We start from the raw sequence: 24052 nt of genomic DNA, 5'->3' as shown, positions 1-24052 counted from the left end.
ACTGGGAGCAGGAGAGAGGAGGGTGCCATTTTTGTCATCTGACAGCCTTGTTGGACAGCCACACAGGATTTAGCACTGAGTCTCGGAGGGCTCCAAACATACAGGCCCAAGGACAGGGAAAAAAGAGAACTGAGTTTCCATTCCATGGCCCAGGTCCCACCAGAACCCTCAGGATGTGAATGGACAACCAGGAAGTGGGGACAAAGCACTTGACCTCAGCCGCCTTTCCCCAAATGACTCCACAAAGCTTACCTTCCATGGACAGCACGAATGGAAGCTTTATTATTTTTTTTTATTAAAAGGCTTTATTTATTTTATGTATGTGAGTACACTGTAGCTGTCTTCAGACGCACCAGAAGAGGGCATCAGATCTCATTACAGATGGTTGTGAGCCACCATGTGGTTGCTGGGAATTGAACTCAGGACCTCTGGAAGAGCAGTCAGTGCTCTTAACCACTGAGCCATCTCTGCAGCCCTGAATGGAAGCTTTATTATTTTTACATACATGATTATGACATATGTGGGATATAGTTTTACATCACATATAATACAATGGACAGGATGTTAACAATATAATAGTTTTATACGCTAACAAGTTTAAATATAAATAAGCTGGGGCCACCTTTACTGAGACCCCTGTCTTCCCTTTACGCAAGAAAATGTGTGTGGAACCTCTTGGGACTCCAGAACAATCTGCAGGCTCTGTGGCAAGATTGTGTAGGTGGGAAGATGAGTCCGTAGAAACCCTGGCAGCCTTGATATAATGGCGGAAAGAAACAAAGTAGGCTTTTGGATCCTTGGCAGCACTGGGGCGAGCTGTAAGCTACATTGTATTTGCAGAGGGGAGGAGGCATGGTCTGGAGGGGTCTCCTCTGACTCCTGCTCTAGCTCTCAGCAAACTTAGGGTTCATGACCGTTGTCGTGGCGCTCTTGAAGAGGGGGTTGTCCTAAAGAGGAATCAAACATGCTCTTGTCAGTGCAGGGACTCCAAGAAGTCACCAGATCAGTAGAAGTCACTCTAAGCCAACCAGGACAGGAAGCCTTCCTAGGCTCTAAGCCTCAAGGCTAAACCTGCAGCACAGAACACTCTGGGACCCTGGAGGCTAAGCTGGGGTGAGGCCTGTGCCAGCTCTCCAGGATGGCCCCAGTCCCACTGTGAGAAGTAACAGAGTTGGGGAAGGCGCTCTGTGTGAGTTTCCCAAGCACCCCTAGGATACAGAGTGTACCCATCCCTGCCGGTGAGAGGTCAAAGAGAAGAGGAAGCCCCCGTGTGCTCTGGGGGTTCTCAAAGCTAGGCCACTCACGTTGTTCCACTGGGACTTGAGTTTCTCCTTCTCAAAGCGTCTGTATTCATTGAGGTCAGTCAGGTGGGTAAGGGCCTTCCAGATGACCAGGAGGAGGACACCAATCAGTACAACGCCGGCCACAGTGCCCCCTATGATGGCAGCCACGTTGGGGCCTTTCACACACTCTAAGGAAGAGGCAACACAACCAAGGGTCAGCCCCTCCCACAGTAGCCAGTGTGCCATGCTATTCCTGCCACGGGGGAAAATCACCCTTTGCCACAACTCTCGAGGAGATGAGAGAATCTAGCTACACCCCTACCAGAGATGCTTCCAAAGGAAACATGAAGGCTGTTTGGCGAGGTCAATGGCCAACCCGAGGAAAGCTTTGTTGAAATAACAGCATCCCTGGTCACCACCTACTGGTGTTCCCAAACTAGGGCTGTGTTTGAGGCACCCCCGACTATCTCATTGTGCAGTATGAGAATTGGCCATAATGTCTGAGCTGGTACATCCAGGCAAAGGGATTCCGTAGTAACCAATGGCAGGAACCAGAGACCTGTGGTCAGCCATGTGACAAGCAGGACACTGTCCCAAGGTCCAGGGCTGAGCTGGCCTCTCCTGGGTATGGGTTCTGGAATGGCTACACAGCAGGCCCCTGACTGTGAGTCAGGGGTACTAACAGTCAGTGTGGACCTCTCCCTGCTGGGTGGGTCCCCAACAACATGGCATAGGATCTCTCATATCATCGTGAGATATATGAGATATTCAGGGAGGCACGTTGCCTTCGCAGAGGTTAAATAAATTTGGCCAAGGTGGTGCAAAACCAGACCTAATCTCCAACATGTTTGTCGTGGTGGAGAGGAGGAGCCCTTGCTCTGGAACCAGCAGTCCCAAATGCCAAGGGCAGAGTCTGCGTCCTATCTGCCTTTTAGGGGTTCCTGACTTGAAGACAGGCTCAGGGGGGCTGCAGGTCTTGGTCCTGTAGGAGCATGGTAGGTGCTGACCTGAGCTTCCGGTGGTCCTGAGTGGCCTCCTCAGCAGTTCCCCTCAGCAATCTGAGTCTGGATGCGGTGGGAGGCTGAAATTCTAAGTCTGCTTGCCTAAGTCTGTATAAGGCATTCTGGCCTATCTTTTGCCCAAATGCATCATGCTGTCCCTCTTTGGTCCTCGTTATTCAACGCATTCCTGAGCTCTTTGGCATCTGACTTCTTACTTCATCCGTTGGGGACCCCAGGACCCATCACCTGTTTTTCTCAGTGCCACTTCTCTGAGTTCCATGCACAGGGAGACTCTCTGCCACCCTCCAGCCCACCCTGCCCGCTCATCTCTCTGTTAAGTCCTAGACCAAACAGCAGTTTTACCTGCGTCTACTGCTTGGAGACATGATTCGTCCATTTGGCTCACGACAGGGCACCAGTTATACAATAGCAAGATTATATCTCCCAGGGCTGGAGAGATGGCTCAGCGGTTAAGAGCACTGGCTGCTCTTCCAGAGGTCCTGAGTTCAAATCCCAGCAACCACATGGTGGCTCACAACCATCTGTTGTGATGGGATGTGATGCCCTCTTCTGCTGTGTCTGTAGACAGCTACAGTGTACTCATATACATACATACATACATACATACATACATACATACATCTTTTTTTATCTTCCCTGTCCTTTAAGAAAGCTATGTTTACCCAACTCCTGACAAGATCACCTTCACTACTTCCTAAAGGGACTATGTTTACCCGGCCCCTCACAAAACCATGCACTGATTCCCTGACAGTATTGTGTCCACTTGGTTCCCGATAGGATTGTGTCCACATGCTCCTCCAGCAGGCCAAGACTCACCTTATACCCTGGCAACAGAACTGCTAGTCTGATGTTTAAAAACACAATTTGGGAGCCTGTGAAATGGATCGGCCAGTAAAGGTGTGTGCTGTGCACACAGGGTGACCTGAGTTTGATCCCGTGTTCAAAAAGGAGACTGATGTACACGCATATGTGCACACACTAATCATGATAAAGAACTAGAAATTACAGAAAAAAAATAAAGACTTTAAATAAACTTAGCAAAGTATGGCCACTTTCTGGAAATTTCTAATGGTTTGCTGGAATGTACCAGAACAGGCCTGGTTCTTCCAGGACTTGTGGGGCATCATGGGGTGGTGACTGCATCGACCACACACCCTCTGCTTCCCCTTGTCCTATAGATTCATCTTCCTGTCTAGGCGAACTGGCCCCAGGAACCCTTCTTCCTTTAGAATGTGACACTAGAGACCGGGTCATGATCCCTAAGTTCACTGGTCTTACTGGGTCTGGCAAAAACCAGAGCCAAGACAAAGGGCCAGCAAACAATGTTTGGGGATGGAATCAACTCTACTTCCCTGAAGCATTCTGAAGAAGTAACAGACACCATCCCTCAGGATCCTCCCAAGAGATGAGAGATGCTCTGGCTAGAACATGTACCACTGCAATGGCATCCTACTTGTGGTGACTTGGACTGGAATGTGCCCCATAGATCCATGTGTTTGAATGCTTGGCCCATGGGGAGTGGTGCCATTAGGAAGCGTGGCTTTATTGGAGTGGGTGTGGCCATGTTGGAGTGGGTGTGGCCATGTTGGAGTGGGTGTGGCCATGTTGGAGTAGGTGTGGCCGTGTTGGAGTGGGTGTGGCCTTGTGGTGTGGGTGTGGCTTTTTGGAGAAAGTGTGTCACTGTGGGGGCAGGCTTTGTGATCTCCTATACTTGAGTTCCGCCCACTGTGGAACCAGTCCCCCTTCTGCTGCCTGTAGATGTAAAATTCTTGGCCCATCCAGTGCCATGTCTGCCTGCACACTGCCATGCTTCCCGCCATGAGGATAATGGATTCTGAAACTATAAGCCAGCCCCAATTAAATGTTTGCCTTGGTTGCCGTGATCATGGTGTCTCTTCACAGCAATAAAACCCAAACTAAGACAATACCCAACATGCATTGCTACCACTAGGAGACCCCATATGCCGTTCATCTCCTCATATAAGGACAGGTAAGGAGCAGGAATGAAAGGGCCGTGGGGCAGGTCAAGTGGATGGCTGCTAGCTGCCCTGTCCAGATCTCCCTCATGATCTCTTGTGGTCAGAGTTCTTGTCACCATGCTCCACCGAGGCCGGATCATGAGATCACATACCCAGGTACCACTCAGCCTCACCTCGATCGTCGTCCACATGGATGTTGTAAGCGTTTCCGTCCTTCTGCTGCAAAGTGTAGGTTATCCAGCAGCCCTCTGAGTCCCTCTCCTTGCAGGGCTTTTTCTTGAAAGGGGCAGTCTGCAGCGTCACATTGGCACACTGAACACTACAATTCTTCTGAAAGGGGCCCTTATCAAATTTCAGGCACTCGGCACAGAAGCTGCGGAGGAGTGGGGTGGAGAGGGCGTTGAGAGCTCGTAAGGGCACGGAGGTGTGAACTGGCGTGTTGGTTGGTGTTCAAGGGCGCATTAGCTACGTCAGGGCCTGCAGGTATGTGGGGGTGCATGGCTGTGGAAGGGTGCGCTCTGTGTGCCAGGATTTCCGGGTGTATATGGGTACACTGGTATTTGAGGGTGTATGGACGGACCAGGCTGCAGAGCTATGCGAGGTGACATCGATGATGCAGGAAAAAAATACGGTTGTGTCTGGTGCATGGTATGAAGAGAGTGTGGTCATTTGTAAACTAGGTGGTCCCAGGCGGAGGGTCTGGGAGCTTTCAGGTCTTGGGGTAGTCAAGCGAGTGAGGAGAAGCACAAATTGTGTGCCTAAGAGGGTATGGAAGGCTGAGCCTGCGTTAACAGAAACTTCATTCCAAGGCTGAAGGGGCACAGGCCTAGAACACCCCCCTTCTGTGAAGCCAGGACATGCAGGAAGATGGGGTTGGTGGCAGGGACAATGGATCCTGCTGAATCCTGCTAAGGACTATGGAGCAGTGGTGTCCCCAAGGGCTCCCAAGTAGTGAGGCCAATGTGGGCAGTGGGAACACTCACACGTAGGTGCTGCAGGGCAAGGGGCAGCCGGGACACTCTTCACACAGAGGTGGCTGGTAACCTTTCTCACAGATGCATCTGTTGCATTGGCACCGGCCACGGCCACTGCACTCCACCAGCCGTGCGTTCAGACAGCCCGTGGTGGACCTCTGACACTGGCAAGCAGAGCCCTCGAAACCCTCCTTGCAATTACACTGGCCACAGGAGCAGGAGCCTCTCTCTGCAAAACAACCACCGAGGTTACCGTGAATCACTCCCCTGCAGGCTGCTAGGAACAGGGGGCTCATTCCTCCCTCCACCATGCTCCCCGGGCCACCGTGCTCCCCGGCCTGATCAAGGAGGACCGCACTTAAGCCTCCTCTGCTCCCTGCTTCTACCTCTCCCTCCTCACATGACCCCAGAGCACCATGGAAGGACAGCCTGGTGAAACCACAGAGACCAGGGATACCTTCCTGCCCTGCCTCTTTGGCAACATGGCCACCAGCCAGCCAGATGGGACCTCCATGTTGTATCTGGAAAGCTCTTGGATCAGGACATGACTAGGACCCACCACTGCCTCCCCAGGACAATGCTGAGTAACACAGACACAGACACACAGGTCATGCAGGGAAGGTTTGCTAGCCTGTCTGTCTGTCCCCAATGTCCCACTTAATATCTCCTGGTGCACACGGACAAGAAAGCCCCCCTCCCCCGTCCCACCTTCACACACTTACTTGGGCCACCGCAGACTTGGCCATCATATCTCTCACAGTTGAAGTTGTCACACTCGCAGTATTGCCCAAAGATCACTTTGTTGGGGATGTCACTCGTGTGGCACACGCACTGCCCGCAGATGCAGTCCCCCAGCCCCGAGCACACAATGGAACTATTGTCCTTCCGGCAGTTCCCCTCCAGCTCCTGGCTGCTCCGGCCCTGCGTCTGACACTCACAGTTTTTCCCAATGTAGCCAGACTCACACCTGGTGTGATGAGGGAGGGTTGCACTTAGGTCTGCCCCTGGGATGGGGACACCCATCCTTCCCGGCCCAGCAATCACCCAACCACCTGTTAAGTGTGCTATATCACACCCGCTCTCCAAAGGTCTCCTGAGCATGCGCCATGTGTGAGGCAAGGATATCTCGGGTCATACAGCGACCGTCCTATGAGCATAGCACCTCTGGCAGGCTCGCCTGGGAGCTGCCTGAGGCTTGTGTGAGTGGATTGTCCCAAGAAGCCAGTATCTGTCCCCGCTGACCTAGATTTGGAAGAAGGATCCACTGGGGATCTAGGATCCCTGCCTTATCACTGAACTAGGTAGACAGAAGAATGCATGGACACCATACATAGCTTAGGAAGACAAGAACGGCAATAGTCAACCGTGACTCATCCTGCAGTGTCCTCCTGCAGGAGGAAGCCACAGAATTCACTGACCAACAGCCCAATCCTCCAGGCAAGTTAGCTCAGCCTTGTAGAGAGGCCACTTAGGGCTTCACACTCAGGACCAGGACAAGGGGCTACCGGCCAGAGGGCAACCGCAAAAAAAAAAAAAAAACCAACAACAACAAAAACCACCACTGTTAAGAGTTTCTGTGAGGAGGTATGTAGCCAGTGCAGGCTGAGGGGTGGGATACCTCAAAGATCAGAAACTGGGAAAGCAGTCAGAAGGAAATGGCTGGTACCCAGACTAACAGCTACATACTCTTTGCTGGGCCCACCACATCCTTTCTCCTCCTTGAGGTAGAGCATTCTGAACTGAGGCCATTGTATACATGTCCACAGGATGGCTTTAGGGCCCAGGCTGCCAGGAGTGGTCATATGTCCCAAAGGAGCTCTAGATGCATGTTGCGATTGCTCAGGGTCTCTGAGGTCAGAGAGAGCTAGGAGATAGGAGTATCTGCAAAGCCACTTCCTGGGTGAGCTGGCCATACCTACTACGCTTGAAGGCACTTGCCTCATAGACAGGCTTGCCACAGGCTGTTCATGTATATTCCTCATGCCGTGCTATGGGCTAGCCTCATCTACAGACACCTTTTCCATGGACTGATGTCCCACAGGCCCCATGCACCCTCCTCACCTGCAGATGCCACACTCCATGACTCCCTTGCCTCCACAGAGATTCCTCATCCGACTCTGGTCCCGGCACTGGCACTCGCACTGGGGATGGACCTGTACCGTCACTGTGTCGGTGAAGCCCAGTGCCCGGATGACAAAGGACTGCTCCTGGATACACTCCGAAGCCGTGACCTTTACCTGGAAGGTGACCTATAGGAGGATGGTGGTGTTCAGTTTGGGACTGTGGGTGACAAAGGATAACCTTGCTCTTTGTTCCTTGCCCAGCCTCTCAGAGACCCCAACCAGATACTTGTCCAGTGGTGCATGTCCAGCAGTTGCCTCTAGAGGGTGCTGTCACCCCGGGCCCATCTTTCTACCCAGGAACCATAGTAGATAGAAATTTTCAGGTATTCATTGTGCTGATAGGCGTGAAGCTGCAGCTGAGACCATGTCTGGTACCCTCCCCTGATGCTGCATCTGACTTCCTCACACGTGTTTAAAGGGAGAAGAGGCTGGGCGCTGGTCCCTGATAGTTTCCTCTCTGGCTAATTCCTGTGATCCTCCTTCTCTTCCTAGCTGTCCTTGGGAGTGGGTCGCCGAGATCTTCACAGGATCCCCCAACACTGGTATAGGAACTGCAGGTACACAAGCAGGCCAGGCTCACCGGGTTGTTGATCTGCACACCGTCACAGTCCCCTCGGGATTTGCCTATACTCGATACTCCGTTACTACAGAAGGAGTCATAGGTGACTTTCAGGGTGTCCGGGATGGTGGTGTGGTCCAGGAAGACTCTAGAGGAGAGTTTCTATGGGAAGAGAACAGCTATGCTCAGGAGTGATAGGTATGTCTGTCCCTGCCCCCGGCCATCTCACTCCTCAAGTCCCTCCTGCACGCCAGCGGATGACACAGACACCTAACAGGAGCTCGGTGGCTGTGCCAGCAGAGGACAGATGGCTGTTGTCACGGGATTGCTCTGAGACAGGCTGCTGGCAAGTGACCAGCACAGACACAGGCCATGAACCCTGTGAGGACTATCCCTTTGCTGTTGAACCTGGGTTAGCAGGGGAGGAACGACAGACTGTTGAAGTGATGTAGGAGTTGAAGCACGACTGGAAGGAGAGAGAGTACAGGTGGTAGCCCGTGAGTAAGTGAAGATGGCGTCACCCAAGTCATCGCTGTGAAGACAGAGCTAGGCACACTTGGGCAGGGGCCAGGTACAGGAGCCTGACTAGGGGAACCGGGGCTCACAGGGTCAGAGGAGAAAACAGGATTCCCCACCCCGGCCCCTGGCTTGTACTCTAGCAGTGTTACTGAGAGGCTTCCCACACAGTATGGGCTGCTAACCAACCGGACGCTCAGCAACACGACGATGACACAGGTAAGAACTTTGGGGGGACACCTATCGCTGAGAGTGGAGTTCTGTTATTGCTTGGGACTGGACGTTGTCTGAACCCTGAGCCTTGTTTGGTGCATGCTGGCTTTCACCAGGACACTGGGCCTCTGAGGCAAGCGAATCTGGGTGCATCTGGGCAGGTTGCCCATCCCTGAAGAGGAGGAGGATGGAAGAGGGGTCAGGGGTCCCAGAATAAGGTTAGGGGCTGGCAGACAAGAGGCACAAGGGAGTCTTCACAAGGTCCAAGGCCACCGTGATGATGTCTGCCCCCCGACCCCCAAAGGAACCACTCTGCCTTCTCTAGACAGCCACTCCCCGCTACGCCATGGCGGCTGAAGGGAAGAGCCAGTAAGAAGGGCCTCCCGTTGGTATTTCAGGAAATACCCAGGTAGGGTTTGGGACAGAGCAGCCAGGCCATGAAAGGACACAAGCTGTGGAAAGTGGCTGCTCTCTCTCTCTCTCCGTACCCTCCTCTCTTTCTCCCCGCTCTGCCGGTCCAGAAGCTATGAAGATGTCAGCAGGAGCCCCCTCCCCGCCCCCCCAAAGAGGATGTGCCCCACCCCCCACTCATCCCCTGACCCATGGGATCCTTGCCAGCCACCCCCCTACCCCCCTAACCCCTAGCCAACTTTGCTGGGGACTCACGTAGTAGGCATTCTTGATAAGCTGGACTACGTTACTGGAGTCGTCAGACAGCTCGCCCACCGCTGACTTGGGGATAATCTCTGTGAGTTTCTGTTGATGAGAAAGAAGACCAAGCTAGGGCTGGAGAGATGGCTCAGCAGTGGAGAGCACTGACTGCTCTACCAGAGGTCCTGAGTTCAAATCCCAGCAACCACATGGTGACTCACAACCATCTGCAATGATATCCGATGCCCTCTTCTGGTGTGTCTGAAGACAGCAACCATGCACTTATATATAATAAATTTTTTTTTTTTTTAAAAAGCTTCCCTTTCTCATGAGCTGGCTCATAGGATGTAAAACAAGTCGGTGATATACTGCCGAATGCCAGTAATAGATTCTTGGGACAAAAAAACCAAGCAGCCAGGCCTGGTGGAGCAGCCTGATGTCACAGTCTCTCACCCTAGCTGAAGAGACATCAAGCTTCGAAGAGCTGGGTCTAGAAAGCTCAGGACCCAGGCCCTGAAAAGCTGGGTCTATTGTCCCTGGCCTCTATTCACAAGTTCAGGGTCTGCCTGGGTTACTCAGCCAGACTGTCTGAGAAGAAAAACTGAATAAAGGGCCAAGAGTATGGGCTGGTGGTGGAGTCCTTGCCTAGCATAGATTCAATCCCCTGTTCTGATTGAGAAAGGGAGGAAGGGCTGGACGGTGGGGGTGAATGCCTTTAATCCCAGCACTTGGGAGGTAGAGGCAGGTGGATATCTGTGAGTTCAGGGCCAGCCTAATCTACAGAGAAAGGGGGTAGAGTGGGGGAACTACACAAGGTTCCTTCCTTAGAAGGAAGCCCAGTTCTAAAACCCTGAATGGAGGTCACACACTCCTGGGCGTGACCGTCCCCAGCTGACATTTCAATCCGATGGCATCTCTGAGTTGGGAACACAGAGTCCCCACAGTGGCCTTCCCAGGTGAGCGTTGTTGCCTCTCACAGAGGAACAAGCTGGGCCCCTTCTTTAGATGTGTCTGGGGTGGCTGAGATCTGCGGTTCTCCGATCCCAAAGAATGAGCCATCAGACTTTACAAATTGATTACAGTCAGCGTCTTCCAAGTCTCGGGTCACGTGACAGATATACACATCTCATTCTGGGCTCAGGGTCTGGCTGAGCAGCTCCTGGGAGCAGAGATTCTTCTAGGAAGAGAATCCCTCACGACCCACTGTCCAGTAAAGATCAGTTCATAGGTTGGGCTGCCTACACTCGACACATTCCAAAGAGGGTAGGCCTAGGCAGTAGCTCCTGGCAGGTGCGGGGGTGGGGAAGGGGTAGGGGTTGTCCCTTAGGCCATGAAGGATCCACTTATTCTCAGGTGGGGCTGGAGGTCCTGAGATTAGCCCTGAAAGGGGAGGGGCCGAGGAAGCTCAAGCCCCAGCTCTCTCCTAGACTTTGCCCTTCCCCTTTCTAGTCTCTGCTGACTTTACCCCTACACTGTGGCAAACTGACTGGCAGTCTAGTTTGCTTAACTCTTCAGGCCTGTCCAGCCAATCACTAAGCCAGGGAGAAGAAGGCTTGGGAGACTGGCCACACCTGAGACTCTTAGGCCTGTGTGAACTTGCCCTTAGAGGATTTGGCCTCAGCTCCTCAGATGGCTCAAGGCGGGACGCACACACATGACATAGCATCAGCAGCAGAAACACAGGATGAGCCTCAATTAGCATTTCGAGGGGCCCTGGGGAGGCATCCCAGGCCTCAGTGAATATTTGCTAACTCCATAGCTGCTTCTTGCTTGGTGACATCATGGGACCCAATTACTGCCATTAGAATAGACAGAAATGCTATTATGAACCGAAGGGTCCAAGGGTCTCCTAACTACGCGTGTGGGACTGCACCTTCCTCTAGGGGCCACCATAGAGGTGAGCTCGCTGGATGCAGAACCTTGGGGGTCACCAGGCTTGGCTGCTTTACAAAGAGCGAGGCTGGCTGCTTTCTCCCCAGGAGGATGGACGACCGTTTCAAAGCCAAGGGCAAACCCAAGCGAGATCCTGTTTGCTTTAGCTTTGGCTTCTGTTTGTTTGAGGTGCTTTGGGGAGACTTGTCCTGAACCAACATATATAGGAAGGAGGTATCCCACTGTGGGCAGAACTGAGGTCTCCTGAGGTGCGGTCAACACATGAGTTTGGCTCCATTCGAATGTTGGTTACTCAAAGAAGCTTCTTTTTGAGGGATGGGGGCGGGGGGGGGGTGTGCCAAACTGCTTTGTTCCAGAAGAAACAAAAGAAGGGAGCAGCACTGTGAAATTTCAAGACATGGACCCTGTGTGGCCTAACGACAGTCTCAACTTCCCTCATCAAGATGCTCACAGACAGAAAACTGTGGCCACTGGGCAGGCCCACCACCCACAGGCCAACAGGAAAAGCAGAACTGAGGCAACAAAGGGCAGGGCCGGGCTTGTCACTGCCAGCCGAGATGGCCTTGTCGCCACATTGCACAAGGCCCCCTCTTACCTCATAGGTTTTCACCATCTTCTTTGTCACTGCAAAGATGGGCTGGATGTTGCTCTCGGAAAGTTTGTGGGCCAGCTGGCCCACTGACGGGTAGTCCTGGAGAGAGGGGACACACCTTGTCAGACAAGCCTTCCAGGATGCCTTGGAGAAGCAAACGTCTAGGCTGACAGAATTCAGGCCGGGCTTTACTTGGTGCAGATCTACAAGCATATGACAGGCTTGGCAGGGAACCAACCAAATCCTTTGAAATCCGCCAAGAGAATACTGATAATTGTGATGGCTACCGTGAGTCACGACTCTAGGTGCTAAGCCAGCCAGAGCTCAAGCAGTATCCTGAGGAACTGGCGTATGGGTACCTAGGAAGTGCCTGCGTTTCCACTAGGGCTAGATTTTAGACTCCACCTCTTCACCTCCATGATGTATAGTGGAAGGATACGATATCCAACTTTAGGAGGAGGAAGGGAGATAAGATATCCCTGCTCCTGTCCAGGGTCAGGACCCCCCAGATTCTGTCTGCCGCCAGCTCTACATCAGTGGGTTCCGGGTAGTCCCTGAGTGTGCGGGCTCCAAAAAAAAAATCCTTTATGGTACCTTTGGGAAGGCAACGAGCGTTCAGGGATGGCCTGAGGCTCTGACAAGGTCATTGCAGGCAGAGCAGGCATGCGTAGAGACAGTGTGGTGAACGGAGAAGGCTCTGTGAGGCCTTCTGTCTGAGGACCAGGGCTAGACCTGCCTCGCGGGTTGATTTGGGTGACAGGAGTTTCATGTGGTCCCCAGGGTCTCCGGGACGGCCTCTGTGACTTGTTATTTGTGTTAAGAGGAGTCTGGGTTCCGTTTGGGTGACCCGGGCATGTGCCCCTGCTCTCAGCCTGTCCCCTTGTCACCCCTCCTGGCCGTGGGGCGTGCCACGGCAGTCAGAGCACTCACGAACTCATTGCTCCTCTTGTACATGTTATCCTCCAAGTGGCAGCGGCCATCGTTGGGGGTCAGGATGGCACCCAGTTTCCCGTCACCGGCAAAGTGGAAGCCGTCGTCCGTGGCAAACACCAGCAGCCTCGTGACATTGCGCCAGCCAATTTCCTCCTGGGAAGAAGGAGGCAGCCAGGGGTTGAAGGTTGAAGGCCTTGGTTTTCCTATGGGGCCTCCAGGGGAGGAGAGATGTGGGGGGGGGGTGTGGGCAGACAGACAGATGGAGAGAGACAGAGAGACAGAGACAGAAAGCAGAGACACAGAGACGCACAGAGAGATAGACAGAGAAAGAGACAAACAGACACACACACACAAAGAGAGACACAGGGTGACAGAGACAGGGACAATGAGACATAAAAACATATATATATACATATATATACATATATACATATATACACACACACACACACATATATATATATAGAGAGAGACACAGAGACAGAGACAGAGACATGGAAACAGACACACACATAAAGAGTGAGTCAGAGGGCTGGAGAGATGGCTCAGTGGTTAGAGCACCGACTGCTCTTCCAGAGGGTCCTGAGTTCAAATCCCAGCAACCACATGGTGGCTCACAACCATGTGTAAAGAGATCTGATGCCCTCTTCTGGTGTGTCTGAAGACAGCTACAGTGTACTCATATAAATAAATGAATAAATCTTAAAAAAAAAAAAGAGTGAGTCAGACACATGTACAGAGTGAGACAGACAGACAGACAGACAGAGGTTGATAGAAAAAGCCCCAACCCAGTGCCCAGGAAGTACCTAAGCCATCAGCTCCCAGCATGCCCTGCAGCAATATGAGGTAAGAACAGAAACATGGGGGTGGGGTGGGGGCTGGAGAGATGGCTCAGGGGTTAAGAGCACTGACTGCTCTCCCAGAGATCCTGAGTTCAATTCCCAGCAACCACATGGTGGCTCACAGACATCTGTTATGGGATCTGGCGCCCCCTTCTGGTGTGTCTGAAGACAGCCAACAGTGTACTCGTATTCATAAAATAAATTCTTTAAAAACAAAACAAAACAAAACAAAACCCAGAAACACATCTGAATCTAAAGCGAGCTGTCTTCACAGCCTTCTTCACTCCCGGAACTAGATTCCAGCAATGCAGTCATGAAAAAAAAAGAGTATTGCCTTGTCCATTAAAATGCAAACACCTCCCAGCCACAAAAGAGGGGACCAAGGGATGTTCACAGGGGAGCCAGTGTCTGGAATGACTAAAGCAGCGTACCCTTGCAGCACCCGTGTACCGTACCAGAGTCCAACACCCATGTCGAGTGTGTATGCCCAGAGCATGAACCCAGCAAAGCGAGAGAACTAAGCGCAAGGCTGGGCTGGGATTGGCTTGCTGCAATGATGACTTCATAAACACAGTCTGGGACTGACAGGCAGGGATGTGGATGAGGTGACACGGGAGCTAACGACAGTCCTCACGCTCTTGATCTGAGAGGGAAAAGGCCTTAGGAACCAGAAGATCCACCGCTGGGCAGCCTGGCTCACAGGAGAGCTGTCAGTTAGCACGGAAAAGGGTGGGTGTTTTCAGGGCTGTGTCGTCACTCTTCCTTCACTATGGCTGGGAGTGATGTGGGTCGCAGAGGTTGCCCTTCCGAGACCCAGGGTGACAGCCCAGGAGCGGATGGGGTGAGACCCACGGACCGGAGCAAGAGGCCCTGAATTTGAGGAAGTTGGGAAATCCGAACAGGGACAGTGGCCTCACCGGACAGGCAGCCACTTGCATTATGGCATCCAGCCCACCCTCAGGGGCGTCCAGGTTTCCGGAAATCAGTTGCTTGCCGACCTCTGTCTGAAACTGGTTGGAGTTGTCTGTTAGCTTGAGCACGTGGCGAAAGGCAAACGGAGGCTGGCAGGCTTTCTCCTTGTTGGGGCACGGGTTCCTCAGCTTCTCGGGATGGGTGTTGACAAAAGGCAGCACCGTCTTGTCCACGAAGGACCCGAAGCCTGAGGGGTACATGGCATGAGGCAGGGGGACAGGGGCAGAAGCAGAAGGCAGGGCTGGGAAGACCTGAAGCCTGAGGGATTACAGCAGAGGCTGAGGCACAGGGATGAGCAGCAGGCAGGGCCCTAGGCAGGACAGTGAGCCTTCCAGTGGACTAAGGACCAAGCTTCAGTTCTCCCAAACAAGGGAGAAAGCAAGATGATGAACTTGCAAATATGACATGGGAGCGTGTGGTGCAAGCATGTGTGGAACCATGTACAGCTGAGAATACTCGAGGCCATGTACAAGCATGAGTGTGTGTGTGACAGAGCATGTATATGTATATGGTCATGTCCATGTGTGACCATGATGAGTGTTGGCATGTGAATACATGTATGTGTGTATATATATAATATATATATTATATATATACACACACAGAGACACACACACATGCTCACACACGCACACACACGTGGTCTTGTGTGTATAGGCATACACGTGTGACTAGACACGTGCACAGGCACATAAACGTGCTTGTGTATGGGATGCTGGACATGTGTGAGCACGAGAGTACACACATGAGTGTATATGCACACAAGAATAGACGAGCTTGCATCCTGTGTTCAAGTATTCATGTGGACATCCTTAAACATAGACAAACATGAGGCAGAGTATTGTTCTGGAGTGAGTCCACTTGTCCCACATGCTTGGTGAATATGGTGGTGTTGGTCAGTGTTGTAACCCTGTGACCGACCCCTGCCCTGTGAAACCTGCCCTGTGACCCTTGCCTTGTGACCCTTGCCCTGTGACCCTTGCCCTGTGACCCTTGCCCTGTGACCCCTGTCCTGTGACCCCTGCCCAGTGACCCATGCCCTGTAGTTTACACCCACTATTCTGTTAATCTGTGGTTGCTGTGATAAGATACTTTTTAGTAATTAGTACTGTGAGACTTTTGCCTTTTAAACATCAAAATATAAACTAGAGAGACAGAGAGGTTGGAAGAGTCCTCGGGTCTTAGCAGCCTGTGACCAGGTATGGCCCTTGGTAAAGATTCGGGATTAACTCTGGCCCCATGAACATTGCGTATGCAGCCCCCACCCCCACCCCCCAACTTCTGCCTCTGCAGATCCGCGTGCACAGAGGCATCTGCTTGGCAGGGATTTCCCAGGGTTGAGAGGTGAGTGTGCACTGCAGGTCTCACCGATGCGGCCAGACTCTGTGATCTCGTTGAGGGCCTGCAGCAAATCACCACCCAACTTCTTGACATTGTTCAGGTCGTCGAGCATAGAGTAGGAGAGGTCCATGAGGTAGTACAGATCAATGGGGTAGCCCTTGGCCCGCCGGAAAGTCACATTGAATGTAGCAGCCTGCCCTGTGTCAGAGAAAAACAAGGGGCACTCTGAGCCGGGCTGCAGCCTCAGACCTCACCCAGTCCCCCACTTCCTATTGCCTCCCCCATGTATTATGTAAGACCTGGAAGGGGCTGTGACCAGAACACAGGACAGGCGGATTTGAACTCAGAGGGGTGGGCTCACTCCGGATACAAGAATGCCTGGATGGTGGAGAGTTTCTGTGCCACGCAGATTCACAAATTGGAAGCCTAAACACCCAGACTGTGGTACTAGTAGTCAGGCTAGAAGGGTAGGACCCAAACAAGGGCTTAAAATGTTTACAAAGAAGGCCTGGAGAGCCATCCTGATCTTCCTGCTAGCAGAGGCTATACCTGTCTCAGCCTGGGCTTCCTAGCTCAGGTAAGCCAGCTTGCCTGAACAGCCCTTCAGGGGCCAGCAGGGCCGGGCCCTCGATCAGAGGTCAGAGGCAGAAGTCCCACAGCAGAAGGGCTTGTGTCAGCTCCCAGGGCATCAAAGGAACAAGCTCTGTCTTCTGCTGTCACCAGGACAACTTCCCAGATGGACACACCCCTGCCTCCGTTCTTGCTGTATTCCTTTCACCCTTCTCCGTTCCTAACAACCTGCCCCTTGTGCTGGGTGGGTAGTTTGGGCACAGACTAGAATTACCTGAGAAGCGTTTCACGGAAGGGGTCTGCAGATGAGGCTGGCCTGTGGGCATATCTATCTGTGGGGGATTACACCGGACTGCCTTCATTTATGTGAGAAGACCCGGTCTGAAAGCGAGCGGTAAAATTCCCTGGTCTAGGAGCCCTGGTCTGGTTAAAAGGAAGTGAGCAGAGCTTGAAGGGAAGCATCATTGCTCTCTGCTCCCCGCTGTAGATGCAATGGGCAGCAGCTGCTTCAAGTTCCTGCCACCTCGACTTCCCTTTAATAGTAAACTGTGGCCTGAAATTGTGAGCTAAATAAACCTTTCTTTCCACTCAGTCACTTTAAGTCGGGACCCCGGGAAGGTTCTCCAGGGTCTTCCGTGTGCTCTCCCGTTCTGTCCCCCTTCCCAGGGAGCCACCTCTGTCCTTTACACTCAGCTTTTGGTAGGGTTATTTGCTTGTCCCCCTTGTTGTCCCACCCAGGCTCACTTCACTGTATTTGCCCGGTAGAGCATGCCTGGGCCTGGGACAAGCCTGGTTTAAACAGTTATGCGGTTCCATGGCTACAGGACTCTCACCTCCCCAAGAGGGTCGACTGAGTCTTGTAAGAGTAGAAATGAATGGCAACTTCTAAAGGTTCATCTATCTTTATTTTATGGGCATTGGTGTTCTGTCTGCATGTCTGTCTGTGCGAGGTTATCAGATCCCCTGGAACTGGAGTTACGGACAGTTGTGAGCCACCAGGTGGGTGCTGGAATTGAACCCAAATCGTCTGGAATAGCAGTCGATGCTCTTAACCACTGAGCCATCTCTCCAGCCCCCAATGGTGACTTCTAAATGGCTTCCCCTCCAACCCCCCATCCTTTAAAAAGGCACAGAACACACCACTAAGAGAAAGTCTAGTTGGGGCAGCGGTGGTGCCTGTCTTTAATCCCAGCACTCAGGAGGCAGAGGCAGGAGAGTTGGAGGCCAGCCTGGTCTACAGAGTGAGTTTCAGTATAGCCAAGATTACAACAAGGAAACTCTGTGTTGAAAAACCAGAGAGGGGGGAGAGGAGAGGGAATGAGATGGGGAGGGAGAGAGACAGAGACAGAGACAGAGACAGAGACAGAGACAGAGACAGAGAGAGACAGACAGACAGCGGCTCCAGACACCCAGTCCGGACAATGGAATTGAGGGAATCCATCAGGGGCAGAGCTCAGACTTCGAAGTAGTTCTTTAAAAATTACAGTTATTTGTTTCTTTATGGGGAGGGAGTAGCTTACACTTTATGATGTTTACCAGGAGATCAGATAACTACTTGCAAGAGTTGGTTTCCTCTTTTTATCTTTTGGGTCCTTGGGGGAATTGAACTCAGGCCTTCAGTCTTGATGGCAAAGCCAATTGTTTTTTTTTTTTTTTTAACCAGTTGAACCCTTTCGTTGGTCCAGGAGCTCAGACTTGGGTGGTGAGGGGTTTCGTTACCCAGCCTGCTTCACCATCCAACCCAGAGACACACACCATCTGCTAGCCCTGATGGGTAGCACAGGCTGAGCTCCTAGATGCGTTTGTACGCCTGGTCCATCCCAACCATGTCCCAAACCTACCTGGTCGCAAGTTAAGGGTCACTTTTTGTGGAGACAGCTGACTCCGTTGCCCCTGATGTTGGAAGTTGAGATCAGCAAAGCTCGTGGGGTCCATTATATCATCGGCTGGGCAACCCTTGAGGAGCAGCTGTGTCCGTGTGTCACAGCGCAAGGAGTCAGGCTCTCCTGGTCCGGTGAAGTTCTAGAGGAGACATCTGAGATCAGGCAGGGGGTATAGATGGGCACAGTGAGACCCAGCCCTGCCTTCTTCTTACTGCCCTCCAGACTTCAGTTAGATGTCGCTGTCACATCCGCGACCCAGAGAGCCTAGGTTTCCCTAAGAGCTCTGGGTTACCAGAAGCACAGACTATGTAGATCTTTCTCTATCTTTTGGGCACCGATTCCATCAGCAAAGACATGGGGTCCTCTACCTCCAGCCAAAAGGCTAATCAGCCTCCCTGAGCTTGAGTACTGGCCAGAACTCTCTAGCCCTTTCTCAACGGGACCTATGCCCCAGGGAGATGCTGTCTCCCAAAGGTGATCAACCTCCTTAGGCTTATGTGACAGCCCTGGCTGAGATGCAGGGCAGAGCTTGGGGTCGAGTCTCTCCCAGTTCCTAGGGAATCATGTTGGGGAGGAGACCCGAAAGCCTAGGTCATCTCCATCTTGACTACTATGTCCCTTCTAAGGCCCCGTGGATCTGACATGGAAGTGTCTCGGTCCTGAATGGAGTCCGTTGGATCCAAGGACTTGGAAAGCAAGGCATTGGAAAGCACCGGCGACTGCCTGTTTGCCGGCAGTAAGTAAACCTAGAAGAACGACAACCCAGAAACGCAGCAGACACCACCTCCGGAGTACCTCTGCTCTACATCGGCTTTCAGAGCCCCCATGTAAAGTCCCCGAGGAACACAGGCGATCGATCAGCGAGAATAGAGGGAAGAGAAGCTGACTGGTAAGCCACCCAGAACTAGCGGTCTGGCTGTTCATTCACTTCGGAGGAGCAAAATGACTCAAGAGGAAGAGAGACACGCAAGAATGGCTTGTCCAAGGCTTGGACCACAGCCCTCAGGACAAGTCACAGGACAGAGGTTACAACATCAGGTCTCTCTGCTGTGGAGCTTTGCCTAGGGCGGGGGTGTTTGCTGGAAACAGAAGCCAGAAGCCCAGTGGGATGGAGAAGAGGAGAGTCGTAGAGAATGCTGGGAGCCCAAGGCATTTAGTCTAGGCTCCGCCCTACAGTCACCTGGCAACAACCAGGTATGCCCGACTCGCTGTAAAAGGGGCTGCTTGCCCCCTTTGCTTTCTCTTGCCTTCTTGCTCCTGCTCTCTACGTCCCACCCCTGCACCCTGTCTTATGACCAGTGCCTCTCCTCCTCCCCCTCCCACCCTCTCTCTTCCTCTCCTTTCTCCATCCCTCCCCCCCCCTCTGCCTTTCTCTGCCTCTGCTCCCTTAACCCCCCTCCCCATGCCCTGAATAAACTTTATTCTACGCTATGTGTCTGGTCCCTCAGGGGGAAGGGATACCTCTATAGGGGCCCGCAGAGGCACCCCCTTCCCCAACACCTGACCACATGTCCACCAAACATATTCCTTTTCTCCTTATCTGTTAATAAAACACAACACTAGGAGTGTTCTTTAACTCTAACTCTGGGGCCAGGAGAGGGGAAGCCAGAGTCCAGTTAGCACAGCTGCTCAGTCCAGAGTAAGAAAATTCTCAGGACAAAACAAAATGACAAGAAAGCTCGGACGAATGGCACCCAGAGCAGCTTAGAGGGGGCCCGGAGGCCAGATGTGGACAGGTTGAACATCAGATTGGAAAAATAATAGTCAAAAACTATGGACCAGAATTGAGATCTGCAGAGTTACCGATGGGGGCAGGGTCTGGAGAGAGAGAGAGAGAGAGAGAGAGAGAGAGAGAGAGAGAGAGAGAGAGATTGATTTAATAATCACTACATTGGTATGGAGCCTCCCTAAGTCTCTAAGGTCTCCAAGTCTCCAGGCCGCAAGGTCACAGATGTAGTTTAGGGGAGACAGCCAGTCTGACAGCACCTCACAGACCGGCCTGTCACTCACTACGAGGGAGCACAGGAAGTGAGAAGAAACCTGGAAGGTGGAACCTTAGGAAACACCACTAACACAGTGATGTGGGCACCACGTGTGCCTCATGCAGTGCACAGGATGTCCCCAGTGTACACTGGAGTCGGACCAGAGGACGCATTGGGCTGGAGGCACCAAGGGACATTCTACACTAGTGGCTCCTCTCGCCCTAAAATGACAAGGACAGGAAGAAGGAAGAAGCTAGCAATGCTCTGGAAGTCAGGAGAGCAAAGCGGCATCCCATGTGACCTGAGGCTGCACCAGTGAGGAAAAAATGGGAAAACTTGGCAAGACTGTACACGGTTGGCCAGCCGTGTTGATATGTTCAATCTCTCGAGCTTGATAACCAGATCAAACTTGGCATATGTGAACATACACACACACAGACACACACACACACACACACACACACACACACACGTACACACACACCCATGCACATACACACACACGCACACACACACACAGACACACACACACACACACACACACACACACACACACACACACACACACACACACACACACACACACACACACACACACACACACACACACACACACACACACACACACACACACACACACACACACACAGACACAGACACAGACACACACATACACAGACACACACACAGACACACACACACACACACACACACACAGACACACACACACAGACACACACACAGACACACACACAGACACACACACACAGACACACACAGACACAGACACACACACACACACACACACATACACACACACACACACACACACACACACACACACACACAGACACACACAGAGACACACACAGACACACACACAGACACACACACAGACACACACACACAGACACAGACACACACACAGACACACATACACAGACAGATATACACACATGCAAACAGACACAGACAGGCACACACAGAGAGAGACAAACACATGCAAACAGACACACACACACACCCATGCACATACACACACACGCACACACACACAGACACACACAGACACACACACCCATGCACATACACACACACGCACACACACACACACACACACACACACGCACGCACAGCGATGATGGTCAGGTTACAGGGTAGACCATCAACCCCACAGGATCAGAAATCACCCAGCCTCCAGGCACACTAACGAGGACTTGCATTGATTTTGGGTTCATTGAACTAGGAAGAGCTGCCCGGTGTGGGTTGGTTTGGGTTCTGGACCGAATGGGGTTGAGAAAGTGACCAGTCAGCACTTTGCTTCCTGACTGTGGATGTGAAGTGACCAGCTCCTCCCACCCTGACCCAAGCCCCAGCTGCTGCCACTGCCCTGGCTTCCCCGCCATGACAGACTATAATCTCTGACCATGAGCCACAGTGAACCCTATCTTCCTTAAGTTGCGTTAGTCAGGGTGTTTTTACGACAGCAACAGAAAAGTAAGTGAGACAGCACGTTTTCATCAAAACATGCTCCCTGGGTTTTGTAAGCTAATACCATACTCTTAAAGACCCGTGGCTTCCTCTGGGAAGGATTAGGTGGCTGAAAAGAGTGATGTGTGTGTTTCCCTGTGTGGTCAGCAGCTTGGGGACCCTGGGTGTGAAAAAGATTTAGTCTCCAGGGGAGGAGCTCTCTATGGAAGAAGGGGCAGTTGTACTGAGGGAATAGGATTCAAAGATAAAAAGTCTCTGCCATGCCCGACGGTGGGCCTTCCCCTCCCTCGACTCTTGATTCATATCGTGAAACGGGACTGTCCCTTCCTACGTACCTGGGGTACTTGGGTTAGCATGGTATATTTATTTCCCATCTGGAAGCTTCTCTACTGAGCCATTTCTGCTATGCAGTAGGGAGATCCTTCTAGTGTCCCTGGCTTCAGAGAGGCAAAGGTTCCTACCCAGGCAGGTGGGAAGGGCAGCTTAGACTCTGTCAGGCGACCCACGCAGCTCTTACCAGCTTCTGGCACCACGAGCAGCCAGGCCCCGACTGGATACAGTCCCGGCAGTTGCTGACTTTGTACTTGGTGCATTCCTCGGACAGGGCTGGAGAGACAGGCAGGCTGAGTGAGAGCCCTGTATCCACCCTGACTGTCTTCAAAAATGATGGGACGGGAAGGTGGGGAGGGTACAGGCTAGTGCCGACAGCCTTATGGGCATCTGGGAAGGGCTCTGAGTCATCCCAATGGGATTCAAAGCAGAGCTCTATTGAAAGTCAGACCCCCCCCACCTCCTGTTACATGACAACCAAAGCCATCCATGCCCGAGACTTGACTCTCCCAGAGGCTGGTCCTTCCTCAACTACCTGGGAACTGATGCCCAAGGAGAAGCGAGGTGGCCCTGTTGTCAAGGAATGCCGTGTGTAGGGACAGCTTCACAGAACTCACCAGATCCCAGGAAGAGCAGTCCAGCTAGGACGAGTAGCAGTGTGTGTGGGCCCAGCATGTCCTGTGGAGAGAAGGGCCAGGTGACTCCAGGCTGATCACCCAAGGAGTTCCTCCTTGCAGGCTTGCTGCCACAGGGTACGAGGATCAGGGAGGGCCAGCACAGATGTCACTCAGCTACCTCAGGGAGGGATGTGGGGGGGCTGGCTCGGGTGGTCAAGTACCTGGAAGAACAGGCAGTCAGCCTCTGTGGGGATACCACAAGTATGCACTTACACATTCAGAGAGAGGGAGAGGGAAAGGGAGAGGAAGGGAGAGGGAGAGGGAGAGGGAGGGGGAGAGAGGGAGAGAGAGGTAGATAAATATAGAAATATATAGGGCTGGAGAGATGGCTCAGAGGTTAAGAGCACTGACTGCTCTTCCAGAGATCCTGAGTTCAATTCCCAGCAACCACATGGTGGCTCACAACCATCTGTAATGAGATCTGATGTCCTCCTCTGGTGTGTCTGAAGACAGCTACAGTGTACTTATATATAATAAATGAATAAATCTTAAAAAAAGAAATATATAGATATAGACAGATATGATAGATATAGAGAGAGCTAGCTAGCAATAGAGATAGATAGATACATACATACATACATACATAGATACATAGATAAATACATACATACATAAATACATAGATACAGAGATACAGAGATACATACATAGATACATAGATAGATACATAGATACATAGATAGATACATAGACAGACAGAGATAGATAGATACATAGATACATAGATAGGTACATAGATAGATACATAGATAGATACAGAGATACATAGATACATAGATAGATACATAGATAGATAGGTACATAGATAGATACATAGATACATAGATAGATACATAGATAGGTACATAGATAGACAGACAGACAGACAGACAGATAGATAGATAGATAGACAGACAGACAGACATGCATGTCACACAGGCAGACCCATCTCCATCCCACAGATGCAGCGGCCCACACTGCCCAGAGTCAGAGCTATGCATCTGTACGCCCAAAGTCCATAGTGAGCTTGGACCACAGACCTGGTTGACCCAGACAGCAGAACTGGGGCCAGGCAGAGCCGTGAACTTGGAGTTCTTGTGGGGCAGGACTGAGCTGGCTCACAGAGACTGCCTGTCTCTGGTTATCTCGGTACTCTTTGAAGCATTGATTTTATTTTTGCCCTGGAGGAGCTACTGCTGGGGGCAATATTGGCGTTCCTGTCCCAGACAGGGGACAGTAGGCTTCCC

The 24052-nt window shown here is 52.0% G+C and overlaps 1 protein-coding gene across 1 annotated transcript in view; it reads right to left on the bottom strand.

Moving 5' to 3' along the window:
- Positions 1-285: 285 nt before the first annotated feature.
- Positions 286-24052, bottom strand: part of Itgb2 (integrin subunit beta 2) — a 37339-nt gene continuing 13572 nt past the window's right edge. The window contains exons 2-16 of the mRNA XM_032888963.1: positions 22767-22827; positions 22337-22425; positions 18305-18485; positions 15921-16091; positions 14498-14739; positions 12736-12891; positions 11809-11904; positions 9336-9425; positions 7962-8102; positions 7320-7507; positions 5981-6225; positions 5268-5487; positions 4458-4657; positions 1305-1471; positions 286-947 (exon numbers count right to left, since the gene is read on the bottom strand). Coding sequence (XP_032744854.1) covers positions 885-947; positions 1305-1471; positions 4458-4657; positions 5268-5487; positions 5981-6225; positions 7320-7507; positions 7962-8102; positions 9336-9425; positions 11809-11904; positions 12736-12891; positions 14498-14739; positions 15921-16091; positions 18305-18485; positions 22337-22425; positions 22767-22824 — 2307 coding nt within the window. The 5' untranslated portion in view covers positions 22825-22827 and the 3' untranslated portion in view covers positions 286-884. The remainder of the gene's footprint in view (positions 948-1304; positions 1472-4457; positions 4658-5267; positions 5488-5980; positions 6226-7319; positions 7508-7961; positions 8103-9335; positions 9426-11808; positions 11905-12735; positions 12892-14497; positions 14740-15920; positions 16092-18304; positions 18486-22336; positions 22426-22766; positions 22828-24052) is intronic.

Source organism: Rattus rattus, chromosome 18 (assembly GCF_011064425.1).
Source record: "Rattus rattus isolate New Zealand chromosome 18, Rrattus_CSIRO_v1, whole genome shotgun sequence".
In the NCBI taxonomy this organism is placed as follows: domain Eukaryota; kingdom Metazoa; phylum Chordata; class Mammalia; order Rodentia; family Muridae; genus Rattus; species Rattus rattus.
The sequence above is the reverse complement of the archived record's forward strand: the minus strand, read 5'-3'. Positions and strand labels throughout refer to the sequence as shown.